This window comes from Mizuhopecten yessoensis, unplaced genomic scaffold, assembly GCF_002113885.1.
Source record: "Mizuhopecten yessoensis strain PY_sf001 unplaced genomic scaffold, ASM211388v2 scaffold4411, whole genome shotgun sequence".
Lineage (NCBI taxonomy): Eukaryota > Metazoa > Mollusca > Bivalvia > Pectinida > Pectinidae > Mizuhopecten > Mizuhopecten yessoensis.
In genome coordinates, this window is record NW_018405533.1 from 1,255,879 (window position 1) to 1,277,861 (window position 21,983).

The 21,983-nt window shown below is 35.4% G+C and overlaps 1 protein-coding gene across 1 annotated transcript; it reads left to right on the plus strand.

Annotated features, from left to right (window-relative positions):
- Positions 1–3,965: 3,965 nt before the first annotated feature.
- LOC110448987 lies at positions 3,966–21,983 on the plus strand. The gene is made up of 5 exons (XM_021495553.1): positions 3,966–4,595; positions 11,079–11,347; positions 12,311–12,505; positions 14,967–15,114; positions 21,703–21,983. The coding sequence occupies exons 1-5, from the start codon at positions 3,998–4,000 to the stop codon at positions 21,738–21,740; spliced, it is 1,248 nt and encodes a 415-aa protein (XP_021351228.1). The 5' UTR covers positions 3,966–3,997; the 3' UTR covers positions 21,741–21,983.

Here is a 21,983-nt window from a genome sequence, read left to right on the forward strand (position 1 = left end):
ACCTGGCGTAGTAAGAGTGATTAGTATAAGTGGAAATGACTTGTTTCATAATTGTTATAAAATAATTAAAGTTTTTATTATTATATATACCTTGCAGGAGTTTTATGAAAACATAATGGAGATGAAACAATGAAATAATAATCAACAAACGCGTTCTGAGTGTAAAGTATTCTGGTAGTACTGTATAGGGTCTCGCACGTCCTCGGAGTCGAACACTCTGTTAAAGGAGAGAGAAATGTAGCTGAACTACACTCCAACAACCCATGTGGAGAATAAAATGGTCTGGGGTGGATGTTGCGGTATCTGTGTTGTAGCATTCAAGTGAGGTGGCACTATACAAGAAGCCGTTGGAAGCACGGTCCCACTACAAATAGAACACACTACATATCCAGCACACACGCAGGCATACAAATATAGGGAGAAAAAAGCCAGGTGGCATAGGACTAGTAGTAAGTGCCTGATAAGGCAGGTCCTGCGAATTCTTCAAAATTGTATTGATTAAAATATATGCTAATTGTATTAATTGTATATATCTATATATGTACTGTAAAGCGCTTTAGTGTGGCGTATTCTAGCTAGATAGGGCGCTATATCAAATATTGTATATTTTTATGGCATTCGGTCGATCGCCGTCCATTTTTTTCTTCTGTTACAATAATATGAAATTATGTAAACAAAGTTTTAAAGAATATAAGAAAAAAAGTACAGAAAAGTCGTACAAATTTTATTCTGCAAAAATATTATCACGAGTAGTAGGCGTTCGCCCCAAAAATATTTAAAAATTATTTCAAATTAGGATTCCATTTTCAGCCATAATTTAGTGTCATTATCCAGTTCAGTAATAGATTGAGCACAGCTTAACAACATATAAATGTAGAGAAACGTGACGAACGGAGTAATTGTCTGTCATGTCTGAATGAAGCGGTAAGTGTTCTATCTATCTGGTGAAGGGCATTTGCAGTTGATAGAAAGAGTATTGTTCCAATTATTTTATCATCAAGTTAACGCTAGTTTTACCTCACGTTATACCCCTCTACAGTAAATGTCAGGTATAACGACGTGTCATTATCATTCCAAAACAATAAGGTAATTGTGCTACCAGTGTAACTAAAATCCCACGTTCAGATTGAATTATCACCATCTCAGCCCCGTCAGCATCAGCTCCTCCACCCCCTCACCTTCCCCGACACTCCATCCCACCCTCAATATTCTGTCTCATTCTAACCCTCCCCTACGTTTCCGATCACTCTCGTGGCCCATTTTTTAACCCTTCTAACAGTCATAAATTTCACTCTCACTGCTTTATATTCTGATTGAAGTGAATCTTTTGATAGATGTTGATAAGCATCATAGTAACTTTTTAAAAGGAACTGTGTTGTCCTCCATTGTGATTTGAAAAAAAATGTATTTCAGTCCTTACTTATTTACTGGTTGGTTTCACTTTGAAACGATGACAAAAAATAGAATTGTTTGTGTTTAACGTCCTATTACCAGCCATGGTCATTAAAGGACGTCCCAGGTTTAGGTGGTCCAGAGGAAAGCTGGAGCAACTGGAGAAAAGCCACCGACATGTGGTCAGTACCTTGCAACTGCTCACGTAGGCATCGAACCCGGGACCCAGTGGTGTAGGTCTGTTTATCGTAGACTCGGCTATCGCGACTCCCTAAAAGAAATAGAGATGCGTTGTATCTTTCAATGAATAAGGAAAGCTTTCATAATTTGTGAAAGAGATATCTCTAAATGTAACAGGGCTTTATTTCATGTAATAGAGAGATAATAAATTATATAAGAAAAAGCAAAAAAAAAAAAAAAAAACCCAGATATCTGTAATTGAATTAAAATAGTCTTATATGTATTAGACATATTTTAATGAATCAGGTATATCTCTAACTGAATTGTATCTTTAAAATGTGAAAGAAATACATAATTCGGATTATATTATAAATCTCAACACATGTATTTAAAAAACACATTTTAATTACAACTATGAGATATGTCTTTCAGGTATTAAATATTAAGTTAAATTGGAATATCTTATTTTCCCATCTTGAATCCCATCCGCTCTCGCTCCTCCACACCCTTACTCTCCAATCAACTCTCTCAGGCACGACACCCACCGCCCTATCTCGACTAGTACTCACACCCGCTCTAACCTCTCTCCGCTCTTACAATCGGATCAACTCTCCCTTTTACTCCACAACCCCACTCTTCCTATCTTCTTAATGCTTTTTTTCAAGTTAATAATTTAAAAAAAAAAAAAAAAAAAAAATATTTCAAGTTATTTGAAGATATGTGAACTTGTTTGAGTAGGTAATGATTTTGAGTTCCATACACTTCCGCCATCTTATCTCCTCGCGTTAACCACTTTCATCCTCTCTACTTCCACACACTAATTTCCGTCCCCCACCCTATCCTCGAAATCCCCAACCCTCATCTCAACTCTCACACAAACACCCGTCCTTTCCACCACGCCTCTACCCTTTACACTCCTATCCCCACCTGTTCACATGACTCCCCCCACCACACTACTTTATTCTTAAGGTTCCATTTCCTTAATGTTTTCATATATACAGTAACCTCCCCTCAACTTCCGTTTGGATATAACTGGTCCCAGACACTTCTCAATCTGAAGTCCTGGGTGTAAATCCCGGTATAGCCCCGCTGATTTTTATTTTTATTCAGAACACTGTTGTTTATTATATTGTTTATTTCGTCTCTTTTATTTCTCATAAATTTCCTGGAAGCTCTATCAAAGCTATATTTAAGCCGACAAAACCCAGTTTCCAACACTTATTTACAGTTTTTGGCAGTTGCACGGGAAATTCTTACGATCAATTTCAAAGATGTGCATAACAATATTGGAAAAACAGTTGTATTTTTTCATTAATTTACTGTCCATATATGTGTGTAAATATATACACGTATGTAACAGTACAAAATCTGTATTCAAGTAGAGAATAAAAACGTTGTTATTATTTATAAGTGTGTAACGGATGGTGTTACCACTTAAAACGTTCATACAGAGAAAGTTCAGGTGTCAATGGAATTTAAACCCTCGTTAAAATTTCTCCGGATATGTGATCATCGTTTGTAAAAAGAAAAATGTTTATTTATTTAAGCATTAAACAGCATTCTATTCCGTGTTATAAGACCATAACACGTAACAGAATGCAGAATGCCGTGTTATAAGACCATAACACGGAACAGAATGCTGTTTTATGCTTATATTTACATTTTTCATTTGTTCAATTTTCATTTCTAAGTTCACAACGCACTTTTAAATTCGATTTTCGCGGTTTTTGTTCAAGAGGTAGAACAGCTCATGGAATTGCTCACGGAATGTTGTTCCGTGGTTTCTCCGTAAAAATATAGTTGGATGAAATAAACACAAAAATATCGATACTTTTCCATAATTTAATCAATCAATTAATTCAGTTCCCATTTTATAATAGTCTTACATCAAACGGTGAATATAAATTTATCATAATTGTGTTTATCTGCTTTCTAATGCGGATGGGAATAGCGATCCGGTAGTTAGTCGGACAGGTGGAGATATTATTACGCCTGTGTTATGGTCTCATAACACGGAACTGACTTTGGTAGTGTTATATAGTGGCAATGCAGAGCAAATGTAAATATAGGTCCTTACTTACACACTCAATATTGATCTACTCTTACCTTTTCCGAAATCGTACTTTTGTAAGTCTTTGAATTTGTTTTTAAGTTAATTGTAAGTATTAACAGAAGCTTTCAAGATTCGCCACGATATTGATAGCTTTTAAAATAAAAACTTTAATAATAGTTTGCTAACATATGACAAGTTTTGATCCGTTTTAATGCTGTGTTACACAAGAAATAGATAACTAAAAAACCCTATTTTGATGACTTTTCACTTATTTTTTAGATTTTATAGGGTGAAAAATTGCCTCGACACAGGCTGCTATAATTTTCATTTTAAGGTCAAAGTCATTGGCGTGCCAGGTTGTTTATAAAACGGATGTGGCTAGGAGTTCCCGGTGAAAGGAGGCCAGGGAGGCAGTGTGGCAAGATGGAGATTTTAAATATCAGCTCCATTTTTCTTGTTTTCCTAGTTTTTCTGGCAAATACTGCCGACGGTACTTGGCTAGCGAAATCTAGGGGATTACGGTCCAGTTCTACAGATAAATCTGGTAAGAGTGAAACCGTTTCCACAAAGATGCAACAAGATTGGTCGAATCTCTTCGATCGCAGCATATCTAACCTTGAAACTCATCTTATCACCGAATCCAACAACATGCTTGAAGGTTTATTCAAAGAAACCGAAACCGAAGGTTCTGTTAATAAGCAGACGCGGAATGACCTGGATGATCTGATGAACCAGATAAATGATATACGAAGAAATATGGATACGATGTCAAATAAACATGCACAGCTTGAGAAGAGAATGGGTTCTGCTCTTCGTGCACGAACGGAGAAACAGCATAATACTATGAATATAGGGAATATGCTTCGTGACCTGAACGAAATGTCAAGTAAACTAGCCGGTATTACTGGATCTGTCAGCAGCCTCACTGAGAGAGCAGGCGACATCAGCCTCAGGAATCCGGAAGTCACAAGTAGGTACTCTTATATACAATGTTAAAGCAATTATATTAGCTATATTGTTTTTGACAATGTCATTGAATGGAAACTTGTTACTTCAGGACGGCTGATTGCATTGAATGGCGGGTTGGTCACAATTAGTTGCCGGTGTGAGTGCTCAGTATAAAAAACAAAACAGAAAACTTGCAACAAATATATCTTAAATGCCTTGCTTTATCTAAAATATCAAGATAAGACCGACGTTGTGCGACAATAAGAAAGATCTCACGTGCGAACCAGATTTTCTTTTGTAATATTAATGTTTTTCATTTGTTTCTTAATTTGAAAAAAAAGAAGACTTAAGGCTAAAATCGTAGCTTATAACGTTTTGATAAAGGTCAGCATGGTTAATTTTAATTAAGGGTTTGAGATGAAGTGATTAATTGTATTATCTAAGAAAAGACAATGTATTATAGAAATAACAATTTAAGTGTCATAGACATGCGTGGTTTAGTATAGTTTTATTTTACCAATTCCCTGATTGAACAATAACTATTAGAGGACTCGATAATGTTGATTTACCCCGGATACTCCGGTTCTCTCTAATTTTAATTTGCGCGCTTTATTAAGACCAACAAAAGTGGTTTATTTTTCGCCGTTATAAACTGAATCATAATTGTTTCTGAACAGATAAAGTGTTTTTTTGATCGTCGAACTCGTTGCTGGACAGTTATCTGACCAACATTTGTAACGTCTGCTGTGGTAAGTTTGTATGGATGGTAAAGGTTCTAATCAAGATTTCAAGATGTTTATTTAAACTCAGACACACTATGCGTGGAACAAGAAGTCAAACGCATACAGTTTTGTAATATGAATAAAGCCATCACATAAGTTACTGTATGTTTATATGTTTATTTATTACATACTTACTAATAAATACGGTTTTTTTTTGTATATGCGATACGACACAATTGCTCTAACCATTATCAGCCCTCGCCGTATCACACCCCAAAACCCGTATCAGCCCGCAAAACCCATATCACACCCCTTTTGGAAAAAAACAACGTTTTTCAATATTTCAAAAATAAAAATAAATCATAAGATAGTAGTTTTTATTAGTAAGTATGTAATAAACAGAATAAAACACGGCTTTCCCCATATCATACCCAGTATCAACCCTCGACCAATATCAGCCCTCGAGCCTTCGGTCCATGGGCTGATATTGCAGTCTCGGGTTGATACTGGGTGTGATATGGAATAAGGCATGTATTATTCTCTATTTAGTACATCACATAATAATTTCTAGGATAGCTATTGGATAACTACCCTTGTTCTATTTGATATAGTTAGCATCCGCCCTTGACAACGGGAACTATACCTGGAGACGGGCACTATACCTTTTTTTTGAACCGCTGAAACTGCGGGAAAAGTAGCGTGACGCTAAGAGTTGCGCCCCTTCTCGTAGGGGGCGTTGTACATATTCTACTTTCACTTCATTATTGTCGTCTGTCAAAATGGCTTCGTATTTCGGGACCAGGAATGCTGATTGCTTCGCAGAGGCTCAGCATTGCATAAAGACAAACCAGGCGACACTATTTGATGTCGCAGTCCTTAAAGACTTCTTGCTGGAAAGGGTCAATCCAGTGAATTGAATACTCAACTAAAAAGGAGAGATCTACTCAAAAATGTATCTCATTTACATTTGTTGTTAATTATTAAATATGTTATCAATGAAGTTCCTCATGATTGTCTTTTTATTGTCAAATGACAATCATGTGATGTACTAAATCTATTATGGCCCTTTCCCTCGGGAACAGTTCTCTTATAGTGTTGTCTGGAGAGGTATAGTGCCCTCGCCTAACGGCTCGGGCACTATAACTCCCCAGACAACACTATAAGAAAACAGTTCCCTAGGGAAAGGGCCATAATATAATAGTAACGTGTGTAATATCACTCCGGAAATGACGTTACAATCGAATAGGAACAATCGATGTGACGTACCTCATTGTGAAGCGGACGCAATTTTCATCATTTCAGAGGCGGCCAAGTGCAAAATATTCGTTTTTGATCACACTTATACAGTTTACTTCGTATTCTATGATAAAAATAATATGTCATTCGTTTCCCAGCATTTATGATTTATGATATACTCGTTTTGGATTTTTCATTTAAAAAATGCGTATATGTAGGTGTAGACAAACGCTATCCAAAAGGGTCGGCTGTCACATAAAGCTTAAAAAGGGTGAAAATGCAATGCTGTTTACACATAAACAAACAATCTAATTAAAAATTCATCTTTCACTATTAACATCCGTTTTCGCCCATGGGTTAACACGCCCTTGATAGTACCAGTGAACAAATATGGTCGGGTGATATTACAAGTTAACAATTATCGTTGCCCTGATAGTACCAGTGAACAATTATCGACGTCGTGATATTACCAGTGAACAAATATCGTCGGCGTGATACAATGTAGTACCAGTGAATAAATATCGTCGTGAGAGTATACCAGTGAACAATTATCGTCGGCATGATAATACCTGTGAACAAATATCGTCGGCGTGATACAATGTAGTACCAGTGAACAAATATCGTCGTCGTGAGAGTATACCAGTGAACAAATAGCGTCGGCCTGCTACAATGTATTACCAGTGAACAATTATCGTCGGCATGATAATACCCGTGAACAAATATCGTCGGCGTGATACAATGTAGTACCAGTGAATAAATATCGTCGTCGTGAGAGTATACCAGTGAACAATTATCGTCGGCATGATAATACCTGTGAACAAATATCGTCGGCGTGATACAATGTAGTACCAGTGAATAAATATCGTCGTCGTGAGAGTATACCAATGAACAAATATCGTCGGCGTGCTACAATGTAATACCAGTGAACAAATTTCGTCCGCGTGATAGTACCAGTGAACAAATATCGTCGTCGGGAGAGTATACCAGTGAACAAATATCGTCGGGGTGATATTACCAGTGAACAAATATCGTCGTCGTGATAGTACCAGTGAACAAATATCGTCGGGTGATAATACCTGTGAACACATATCGTCGTCGTGATACAATGTAGTACCAGTGAACAAATACCGTCGGCGTGCTACAATGAAGTACTAGTGAACAAATATCGTCGGCGTGATATAATGAAGTACCGGTGAACAAATATCGTCGTCGTGATACAATGTAGTACCAGTGAACAACTATCGTCGTCGTGATAGTATCAGTGAACAAATATCGTCGTCGTGATAAAAAGGAAGTACCGGTGAACAAATATCGTCGTCGTGATTCAATGTAGTACCAGTGAACAAATATTGTCGCGGTGATAGTACCAGTGAAGAAATATCGTCGTCGTGATACAATGTAGTACCAGTGAACAATTATCGTCGTCGTGATTCAATGTAGTACCAATGAACAATTATCGTCGACGTGATACAATGTAGTACCAGTGAACAAAAATCGTCGACGTGATTGTACTAGTGAACAAATATTGTCGCGGTGATAGTACCAGTGAACAAATATCGTCGGCGTGATACAATGTAGTACCGGTGAACAATTATCCTCGTCGTGATACAATGTAGTACCAGTGAACAATTATCGTCGACGTGATACAATGTAGTACCGGTGAACAATTATCGTCGGCGTGATACAATGTAGTACCAGTGAACAATTATCGTCGGCGTGATACAATGTAGTACCGATGAACAAATATCGTCGTCGTGATTGTACTAGTGAACAAATATTGTCGCGGTGATAGTACCAGTGAACAATTATCGTCGGTGTGATACAATGTAGTACCGGTGAACAGTTATCGTCGTCGTGATACAATGTAGTACCAGTGAACAATTATCGTCGGCGTGATACAATGTAGTACCGGTGAACAATTATCGTCGGCGTGATAGTACCATTGAACATATATCGTCGGCGTGTTAGTACCAATGAACAAATATCGTCGGCGTGATTGTACCAGTGAACAAATATCGTCGTCGTGATAGTACCAGTGAACATATATCGTCGTCGTGATAGTACAAGTGAACATATATCGTCGTCCTGATATTACCAGTGAACATATATCGTCATCGTGATAGTTCCATTGAACATATATCGTCGTCGTGATAGTACCAGTGAACATATATCGTCGTCGTGATAGTACCAGTGAACATATATCGTCGTCCTGATATTACCAGTGAACAAATATCGTCATCGTGATAGTTCCATTGAACATATATCGTCGTCGTGATAGTACCAGTGAACAAATATCGTCGGCGTGATATTACCAGTGAACATATATCGTCGGCGTGATAGTACCAGTGAACAATCATCGTCGGCGTGATATTACCAGTGAACATATATCGTCCGCGTGATAGTACCAGTGACATATATCGGCGGCGTGTTAGTACCAATGAACAAATATCGTCAGCGTGATTGTACCAGTGAACAAATATCGTCGGCGTGATATTACCAGTGAACATATATCGTCGCCGTGATAGTACCAGTGAACATATATCGTCGTCGGGATAGTACCAGTGAACATATATCGTCGGCGTGTTAGTACCAGAGAACATATATCGTCGGCGTGATAGTACCAGTGAACATATATCGTCCGCGTGATAGTACCAGTGACATATATCGTCGGCGTGTTAGTACCAATGAACAAATATCGTCGGCGTGATTGTACCAGTGAACAAATATCGTCGGCGTGATAGTACCAGTGAACAATCATCGTCGGCGTGATATTACCAGTGAACATATATCGTCGTCGTGATAGTACCAGTGAACATATATCGTTGGCGTGATATTACCAGTGAACAAATATCGACGGCGTGATATTACCAGTGAACAAATTTCGTCAGTGTAATCTAAGGTTTGAAATGCATCTTTTTAACATTTATGAGGGTATGCAACACAGTTACGTTCAAACATATTCCTTGATGCACGCTAGGGCATCTTAGGGAATATGTTTAAACGGAACTGTTTTGCATACCCTCATAAATGTTGAAAAAATGCATTTCAAACCTTATATTTACGTTCTTTTATAACACCGTCATATAAACAACATTAATTGAACAGCCTTTTTCACGGGAAGGATGATGCGTTGTCAACGGTGACAAAATACACAGTTGAGCAATAAACAATTACATGTAGTTCCACTTTGCCTATTTTTAATGGTTTAATTTCAATTACCAGCATGTTTAACAAGCATTAATTATCTTAAAAATTTACAGTAGATCTTAATTTAAAACAAAAATACCCCGTCAAATATTTTATTTCCGTGTTCGCGGAAATAGCCGACCGTTAAAAACCGTTGTGCATCGGCTACGCTTTCAACGAGATAGAAAGTGCATCCGTGAAATGTGGAGTTTCCTAAGTTTCCTAAGAAAGATCACGATTGAAAAAGATGCTGTTGGCTGAATTATTGTGTCTATCGACTGTGTCAACAGGACTAGCTCATTGTTTGTGTTACTGTCGATGAGGGGACTGGTCGACGAGCCGGGACGATTTCACCTGATTCGCCACTTGCAACGGACGCTAGTGTAGAGGACAGTTAATTATTCTGTACTGTTGAAAAGGACCTGTTATAGGATCTAATAGCAGGCACGCTTCGGTGGCCCGACATAAACATGATGTGCCTTGATTCAAGATTTCAAGATTTCAAGATTTTTATTTCACTCAGACACACATAATATGTGTAACAAGAGGTCATGTATATATAACATAGTTTGAGTGCATGACAGGCAAACATTCTATATCATAGTATAGTACATAAAAATATATATACGTGTACCATTGACCAATTATCGTCGGCGTGATAATACCAGTGAACAACTATCGGCGTCGTGATATTACCAGTGAACAACTATCGGCGTCGTGATATTACCAGTGACCAATTATCGTCGGCGTGATAGTTTCGCCTTCAATACTAAGGGTGCGGAATTTATCGTAACAAAAAGCGAAATTTAAACTGTTGCAAACTTTCCCAGTACGTAGTAGTTGCATATAATGCAAACTATCTATCTTTACGCAGATGAGTGTTTTTTCAGTTTCGTATGTAAGCTGCATGCACATGTATTTGAAGTATTTTAGCAGAGCCTTTGAAATAATTTTTGACATTTCTACGTCATTCTGTGTAGATTGAAAGCCGAATTGGTTTTCGGTGTTTTAACAATTTAGTTATTCGATTTAAGACACAAAGAAAACAATGCAGTTTCCCGGTGCGGAATGAATTGCATAAAAGATACACTACTGTTAGATTTGTTACCATTTATAATCTCCTCTGTCTATCATCTATTACATTTTAAAAATATTTCCTTTTTTTTGTTTTCATGTGTTTTATTTTAATTTGTAAGCTAAATTTTACAATATAGACTTAACCGAACCCCCTTTTACCCTATAAACCACGACGTCTTCCTATCACAACCTTACTGTACCTTCGTTACGTTGAGATATGAAAGATTAGCCGGATGAGCTGAAACCGTCACAATCATGTTGTTAAAATGTGTTGTTTCCCATAGGACCAGCAGACTGCCAAGCAGTGAAGAACTGTAATAGCGATTACGGGAACGGAGAGTACTACCTCTACCCGACGGCTCTGCAAGGTCAAAGGGTCAAGGTTTACTGCAACGGGATGCACGGTCCTGACCCCAAAGAGTACATTACCCTACTCAACACCAACACAGCCACGTACAACTTCTCTCTCCGATATGACAACGATTACTGTTTGTTCCGAGACAGGGTCGGCGATGCAGTGTCTACTTTCCACAAAATCCGCATTAAGATCGAAGTAAGATATACATGAGTACAGAGTAAATATGATATGTACAGGATACAAGTCATGTGTACATGGTAAAGGTCATGTGTGCATGGTGAAGGTCATATGTACAGGGTGAATTTAATGTGTACAGAGTGAATGTCATGTGAACAGGACGAATGTCATGTGTACAGAGTGAAGGTCATGTGTATAGGGTTAATGTCATATGTACAGGGTAAAATGCATGTGTACTGGGTAAAGGTCATATGTACAGGGTGCAATTCATGTTTACAGGGTAAAGGTCATGTGTACAGGGTAAAGGTCATATGTAAAAAGTGAAGTTCATGTGTACAGGGTGAGGGGCATGTGTACAGGGAAAAGGCCATGCGAACTTGACGAAGGTCATGTGTACAGAGTGAAGGTCATGTGTACAGGGTGAAGGTTATATCATCAGATTGAAGTTCGGGTGTACAAATTGAAAATCAAAAGTATAGGGTGAATGGCATGTGTACAGGGTAAAGGTCATATATACAGAGTGATGATCATGTGTACAGGGTGAAGGTCATGTGTACAGGTTGAAGGCCATAGGTAAAGAGGGAAGATCATGTTCACAGGGTGAAGGTCATATGTACAGAATTAAGGTCATGTGTTTTGGGTGAAGGTAATATTATATGTACTGTAAACTTGTGGTACCATCATAGCGTAATTTGTCAGTGGTTGTAGTTGTCCGCCCCCCCACGTAAATGCTTGTATATATTATAAATAAACCTACGGAATGTTCTAGTGTTTGCCTATAGTGAGACAGAGGTTCGAAGTTTTTTCTTTTATTCTCTATTGAAGGTCTACTGAAAATTAGCGGTCAAACATCTTATCAGACTAAATTAGAATTGCTCATTAAGGGCTAAACACACAGGCGATATATCGATTATTTGTAGCACAATGAAAGAAAATGTAAGGACATAGTGCATTGCTGGTGAAATAGAATATTGTTTTCAGGACATGTCCGTGCAGAGATATGATCTCAGCTTTGCAGACACTATTGAGGAAGCACCCGATACCCAGAAGGCGCCGAAATTTGGATCCGGAGGAGGATGTTCTTGGGACTACATGTGGAGGAGGTTCGAACAGTGTACTGCGCCCGGAGGATTCGTCATTGATACAAGTGGAACTGGACTCGTGGTAGACCCCCACGTAAGTTGTTTGACCAGAAACTGGTATGACGTCATACTGAAGTTGTGACAGAAAATAATGGTATTGGTTGATAATCAAAACGTTGCCAAACATAGAAACAAAATTGTAAAGGCCAGAAGTACATCTTTTTAACAGATATTGCCGGACATTATGGCAATTGTTTATCATGATTTGTTTTTAAAAACAGGCACATTAGACTTTAACCATTTACAGGTTGGTTTCTCTTTGATACGTTGACACAAACTATCATTATTATAGAGATATTTCTAACAGAAAAAGGTTTGGTTTGTGTGTTACGTCCTATTACCAGCTATGGTCATTTAAGGACGTGCCAGGTTTAGGTGGTCCAGAGGAAAGCCGGAGTATCCGGAGAAAAGCCACCGACATGTGGTCAGTAGCTGGCAACTGCCCACGTAGGCATCGAACCCGCGACCCAGTGGTGTAGGTCTGTTTATCGTAGACGGTCAGACGCATCATACACTCGGCTATCGCGACTCCCTAAAAGAAATAGAGATGCGTTGTATCTTTCAATGAATACGGAAAGCTTTTATAATTTGTGAAAATAAATTGTGTTAAATGTAATGATCTTTTAAATAATGTAGCTCAAATCTAAAATAAATATCAATTATATAATAAGTATATTACTGAAGTATATTAAATTAAATAACACAAGCAGCAGTGAAATTAAATAGTTGTAGCATAAAACGTGTAGGTAGATTCCAAAGGGGGACAACTCACACTATATGGTGTGTGCAGATAGCACATGAGCAGACATTTTTGTTCCAGGTGCGGAGCAGCCCACGAAACGACTTATAGTTTTCAGCTTATCGAAGTTCATTTGGTAGGCTGTTCCACACCTGGGAAACAGCAAATCAATTTTACAAGATTTTGTAAAATTGATGGAGAAATTTCATTTAAAATTTTAAAAACCTCAGAGGCCATATCTTTCAAAAGTTTTACATGTAAAAATTCAAGTTCGTGTTTTCTAAGAATATCAATGACTGGGGAAACATAATCATTTTCAATAAAACGAAGTGCTCGTTCCTGAACTTTTTCCATTTTTCGAGTATTTGTCAATGTACAAAAGTGCCAGGCAAGTGGACAATAGTTAAAATTTGATAGAATAAAAGACCTAAAAATGGTAATTTTTCCTTTCCGTCAATTACATTTACAGCTAGACTATTGCGTTATCATGCATGGTTTTGTAATTCAATCGGGAAAAGGCATAAATAAGTTGTGCCTAATCCGTTTGTTGTAATATACAATAAAATCTGCTTAAACTAAAACATTTTATGGAGTCATCTTGTCCGACCACAGCTATAATTTGTCAAGATCTTCCAGTATTTCATGCGATCCATGCAGCGTGTTCCTTTTAGCGAAACGGTCAAGTTGTGGCGATACTATCCAGGTAATCCGCTAAATGATATGTAACATCGGAGCGAACCAGTTCGTAGGAAGCGATTCATTTGACGGTACTGTACCAAGTGCGATCCAAGATGGCGGCCCTTTTTGGTTTCAGGTGTTCACCAATTTGTATATTTGCTTGGTAAAACAAGTTACCTTTATTTAATCTATCTAAAGTATTTTTACCGTCTCCATTAACGTCATAATACGTAAAACTTGTAAATTAAGGCTTTTTTTCATAATTTATACCGGAGCCGTTGAGGTTAATTCTGAAATAATGGTTTTGCCCGTGCTGGAGCGTACTCTGGTAAAGGGTGTTCCTTTTATCAGTAAAGTTATGAGTTACAGCAAAACCGGAACGTTCTGCTAAATGTAATGCACTACTGGTCTGAAAGACTTACATCGAATGATAAATATTTTTACGGTTGATCTACATGTCATTATCGTTGATACGATACAGATGTACATGGGTAAAACAAAAGGACCAAGTACACTTCCTTGTGATACTCTATTTTGACCGTTTTAACCGCTTGGCCATAAACCAATACTTACTGTTGTCGTCTTCTTAGGAAATCTTGTTTTCATGACAGTAGAGAAACGTTTATCTCTATGAGTTTTAGTGTTATTTCTTAACGTTTCTGACATCGTGTTTATATTTTGAAAACAGACCTGTACAACTGGGAACAGCTCACACGAAAACAACCCGTACAGCTAAAACCAACTCACAAGGAAAACAGCATTGTAATAGATACAAACGCAAAAAGAACACTTTAAAAAACACTTGTAACCACACGTACTAAACCATTACCTCGTGTCGACTGTCTTTTATTTTTCTATATCATATATATATCATGAGTCTATATGAAGTAATCACGAAGTAGTATACCGGAAACAGGTTATAAAGGTCATAGTCTAGAGCTTTCTGAATAATTAAATTCACCCGGTTTATTCATTTTGTCAAAGATACGAAAGGTGATTCCGGAGAGAAATAAAAAACAGAAATATCCGAATGAAAAATGTCCGTCATGAAATTTCCCGATGTATTTTGTTTTCATAGTTACAATGGACAGCTTACGGATACGGAAACAGGGTTGACACTGTCCATCGGTCTAAAGATAATTCTCACGTGACAGCCGCGTGCGATGGCTGGTGTGCATGGTGCTACCCGAGAGGGCAGATGTTTCTTCAGTTAGCACCAGAAGTTGGTAAGTATTGAGAACAAGGTCAAACTATAATTACAAATAATATTTAACAATTGTTTGTCTAGGGCGTTCTTACTACAGGGAAGAAGAAATGTTACTATTGTGAAAAAGCAACTCAATATTTTTTTCAAGTCTCGCTTTTGATATAAAGTGGTTTCAGGATCATCATCACTGAATTATTATCAATGTCAGAATATGGAGACCGATCTAGGTTATTGTTTTGTAGTGGATGGCAACCATTGTCGCATTAATAATTGTATGTAGCTGCGATGGAATTTAAGGTACACTGTATTAATGTGAAGTATATTAAACAATTATCAAACTATTACTTTTAAAGCTACAGATACAATATCAAACAATATGTATATACCATTTGCTGTAAAAAACTATTTATAAACCGATATCATTTTACTAACACAATGCATAAAAAGAAAATTGAGAAGATACAATGTATAAATGATAAATTTGATGATATATTGTTTAAAATGACCCATATGATGAATAGAGACAATGTATAAAACGACCAACATGACGAAACACTGTTTATAATGACAAGTATGATGAATAGATACAATGTATAAAACGACCATCATGACTAAACACTGTTTATAATGACAAGTATGATGTGAAGATACAATGTATAAAACGACCATCATGACTTAACACTGTTTATAATGACAAGTATGATGAATAGATACAATGTATAAAACGACCATCATGACGAAACACTGTTTATAATGACAAGTATGATGAATAGATACAATGTATAAAACAACCAACGTGACGAAACACTGTTTATAATGACAAGTATGATGTGAGGATACAATGTATAAAACGACCATCATGACGAAACACTGTTTATAATGACAAGTATGATGTATAGATACAATGTATAAAACGACCATCATGACGAAACACTGTTTATAATGACAAGTATGATGTAAAGATACAATGTATAAAACGACCATCATGACGAAACACTGTTTATAATGACAAGTATGATGTAAAGATACAATGTATAAAACGACCATCATGACGAAACACTGTTTATAATGACAAGTATGATGTAAAGATACAATGTATAAAACGACCATCATGACGAAACACTGTTTATAATGACAAGTATGATGTAAAGATACAATGTATAAAACGACCATCATGACGAAACACTGTTTATAATGACAAGTATGATGTAAAGATACAATGTATAAAACGACCATCATGACGAAACACTGTTTATAATGACAAGTATGATGTAAAGATACAATGTATAAAACGACCATCATGACGAAACACTGTTTATAATGACAAGTATGATGTAAAGATACAATGTATAAAACGACCATCATGACGAAACACTGTTTATAATGACAAGTATGATGTAAAGATACAATGTATAAAACGACCATCATGACGAAACACTGTTTATAATGACAAGTATGATGTAAAGATACAATGTATAAAACGACCATCATGACGAAACACTGTTTATAATGACAAGTATGATGTAAAGATACAATGTATAAAACGACCATCATGACGAAACACTGTTTATAATGACAAGTATGATGTAAAGATACAATGTATAAAACGACCATCATGACGAAACACTGTTTATAATGACAAGTATGATGTAAAGATACAATGTATAAAACGACCATCATGACGAAACACTGTTTATAATGACAAGTATGATGTAAAGATACAATGTATAAAACGACCATCATGACGAAACACTGTTTATAATGACAAGTATGATGTAAAGATACAATGTATAAAACGACCATCATGACGAAACACTGTTTATAATGACAAGTATGATGTAAAGATACAATGTATAAAACGACCATCATGACGAAACACTGTTTATAATGACAAGTATGATGTAAAGATACAATGTATAAAACGACCATCATGACGAAACACTGTTTATAATGACAAGTATGATGTAAAGATACAATGTATAAAACGACCATCATGACGAAACACTGTTTATAATGACAAGTATGATGTAAAGATACAATGTATAAAACGACCATCATGACGAAACACTGTTTATAATGACAAGTATGATGTAAAGATACAATGTATAAAACGACCATCATGACGAAACACTGTTTATAATGACAAGTATGATGTAAAGATACAATGTATAAAACGACCATCATGACGAAACACTGTTTATAATGACAAGTATGATGTAAAGATACAATGTATAAAACGACCATCATGACGAAACACTGTTTATAATGACAAGTATGATGTAAAGATACAATGTATAAAACGACCATCATGACGAAACACTGTTTATAATGACAAGTATGATGTAAAGATACAATGTATAAAACGACCATCATGACGAAACACTGTTTATAATGACAAGTATGATGTAAAGATACAATGTATAAAACGACCATCATGACGAAACACTGTTTATAATGACAAGTATGATGTAAAGATACAATGTATAAAACGACCATCATGACGAAACACTGTTTATAATGACAAGTATGATGTGAAGATACAATGTATAAAACGACCATCATGACGAAACACTGTTTATAATGACAAGTATGATGTGAAGATACAATGTATAAAACGACCATCATGACGAAACACTGTTTATAATGACAAGTATGATGTAAAGATACAATGTATAAAACGACCATCATGACGAAACACTGTTTATAATGACAAGTATGATGTGAAGATACAATGTATAAAACGACCATCATGACGAAACACTGTTTATAATGACAAGTATGATGTAAAGATACAATGTATAAAACGACCATCATGACGAAACACTGTTTATAATGACAAGTATGATGTAAAGATACAATGTATAAAACGACCATCATGACGAAACACTGTTTATAATGACAAGTATGATGTAAAGATACAATGTATAAAACGACCATCATGACGAAACACTGTTTATAATGACAAGTATGATGTAAAGATACAATGTATAAAACGACCATCATGACGAAACACTGTTTATAATGACAAGTATGATGTAAAGATACAATGTATAAAACGACCATCATGACGAAACACTGTTTATAATGACAAGTATGATGTAAAGATACAATGTATAAAACGACCATCATGACGAAACACTGTTTATAATGACAAGTATGATGTAAAGATACAATGTATAAAACGACCATCATGACGAAACACTGTTTATAATGACAAGTATGATGTAAAGATACAATGTATAAAACGACCATCATGACGAAACACTGTTTATAATGACAAGTATGATGTAAAGATACAATGTATAAAACGACCATCATGACGAAACACTGTTTATAATGACAAGTATGATGTAAAGATACAATGTATAAAACGACCATCATGACGAAACACTGTTTATAATGACAAGTATGATGTAAAGATACAATGTATAAAACGACCATCATGACGAAACACTGTTTATAATGACAAGTATGATGTAAAGATACAATGTATAAAACGACCATCATGACGAAACACTGTTTATAATGACAAGTATGATGTAAAGATACAATGTATAAAACGACCATCATGACGAAACACTGTTTATAATGACAAGTATGATGTAAAGATACAATGTATAAAACGACCATCATGACGAAACACTGTTTATAATGACAAGTATGATGTGAAGATACAATGTATAAAACGACCATCATGACGAAACACTGTTTATAATGACAAGTATGATGTAAAGATACAATGTATAAAACGACCATCATGACGAAACACTGTTTATAATGACAAGTATGATGTAAAGATACAATGTATAAAACGACCATCATGACGAAACACTGTTTATAATGACAAGTATGATGTAAAGATACAATGTATAAAACGACCATCATGACGAAACACTGTTTATAATGACAAGTATGATGTAAAGATACAATGTATAAAACGACCATCATGACGAAACACTGTTTATAATGACAAGTATGATGTAAAGATACAATGTATAAAACGACCATCATGACGAAACACTGTTTATAATGACAAGTATGATGTAAAGATACAATGTATAAAACGACCATCATGACGAAACACTGTTTATAATGACAAGTATGATGTAAAGATACAATGTATAAAACGACCATCATGACGAAACACTGTTTATAATGACAAGTATGATGTAAAGATACAATGTATAAAACGACCATCATGACGAAACACTGTTTATAATGACAAGTATGATGTAAAGATACAATGTATAAAACGACCATCATGACGAAACACTGTTTATAATGACAAGTATGATGTAAAGATACAATGTATAAAACGACCATCATGACGAAACACTGTTTATAATGACAAGTATGATGTAAAGATACAATGTATAAAACGACCATCATGACGAAACACTGTTTATAATGACAAGTATGATGTAAAGATACAATGTATAAAACGACCATCATGACGAAACACTGTTTATAATGACAAGTATGATGTAAAGATACAATGTATAAAACGACCATCATGACGAAACACTGTTTATAATGACAAGTATGATGTAAAGATACAATGTATAAAACGACCATCATGACGAAACACTGTTTATAATGACAAGTATGATGTAAAGATACAATGTATAAAACGACCATCATGACGAAACACTGTTTATAATGACAAGTATGATGTAAAGATACAATGTATAAAACGACCATCATGACGAAACACTGTTTATAATGACAAGTATGATGTAAAGATACAATGTATAAAACGACCATCATGACGAAACACTGTTTATAATGACAAGTATGATGTAAAGATACAATGTATAAAACGACCATCATGACGAAACACTGTTTATAATGACAAGTATGATGTAAAGATACAATGTATAAAACGACCATCATGACGAAACACTGTTTATAATGACAAGTATGATGTAAAGATACAATGTATAAAACGACCATCATGACGAAACACTGTTTATAATGACAAGTATGATGTAAAGATACAATGTATAAAACGACCATCATGACGAAACACTGTTTATAATGACAAGTATGATGTAAAGATACAATGTATAAAACGACCATCATGACGAAACACTGTTTATAATGACAAGTATGATGTAAAGATACAATGTATAAAACGACCATCATGACGAAACACTGTTTATAATGACAAGTATGATGTAAAGATACAATGTATAAAACGACCATCATGACGAAACACTGTTTATAATGACAAGTATGATGTAAAGATACAATGTATAAAACGACCATCATGACGAAACACTGTTTATAATGACAAGTATGATGTAAAGATACAATGTATAAAACGACCATCATGACGAAACACTGTTTATAATGACAAGTATGATGTAAAGATACAATGTATAAAACGACCATCATGACGAAACACTGTTTATAATGACAAGTATGATGTAAAGATACAATGTATAAAACGACCATCATGACGAAACACTGTTTATAATGACAAGTATGATGTAAAGATACAATGTATAAAACGACCATCATGACGAAACACTGTTTATAATGACAAGTATGATGTAAAGATACAATGTATAAAACGACCATCATGACGAAACACTGTTTATAATGACAAGTATGATGTAAAGATACAATGTATAAAACGACCATCATGACGAAACACTGTTTATAATGACAAGTATGATGTAAAGATACAATGTATAAAACGACCATCATGACGAAACACTGTTTATAATGACAAGTATGATGTAAAGATACAATGTATAAAACGACCATCATGACGAAACACTGTTTATAATGACAAGTATGATGTAAAGATACAATGTATAAAACGACCATCATGACGAAACACTGTTTATAATGACAAGTATGATGTAAAGATACAATGTATAAAACGACCATCATGACGAAACACTGTTTATAATGACAAGTATGATGTAAAGATACAATGTATAAAACGACCATCATGACGAAACACTGTTTATAATGACAAGTATGATGTAAAGATACAATGTATAAAACGACCATCATGACGAAACACTGTTTATAATGACAAGTATGATGTAAAGATACAATGTATAAAACGACCATCATGACGAAACACTGTTTATAATGACAAGTATGATGTATAGATACAATGTATAAAACGACCATCATGACGAAACACTGTTTATAATGACAAGTATGATGAATAGATACAATATATAAAACGACCATCATGACTAAACACTGTTTATAATGACAAGTATAATGTGAAGATACAATGTATAAAACGACCATCATGACGAAACACTGTTTATAATGACAAGTATGATGAATAGATACAATGTATAAAACTACCATTATGATAATAAAACGTAAAAATGAACAATACGATGACACAAAGTGAAAGAGCATTATGATAATACACTTTTAAAACGGACATTACGATGACGTAATGTAAAAGAACATTATGATAATTCAATGTAAAAACGATCATTTCGTTTCATCAAACACAACGTAAAAGATTTTTTTTTGTAAAGCAAAGTGTACTATGTATGAAAAAAACCCCATTGTTGTTGCATAAAATAATATATGGCTATTATCATCACCTTTTTCTTTCTTGTTCCAGGGTTGATCGGGGACGCCACAGAACCGGTGTGTACATAAGAAAACACCTTTTAACGCCAGGGAATATTTTGCTTTGTTTCAATACACGATTTGCTTTTTAAAAGAAAGAAAAACCCATTAAAATGATTAATATTTCTAGTGGACAGATTTACGAATAACTTTGGTTAGAACTTCTCAGAATGATCGTCAACATTATTTCATTTCTGGAAAGAAACATCTCGTGGCATCAAATGTGTAGTTTGTGTATGTATTATTGTCATTAAAGTTCCTTTTGTGCTTGGC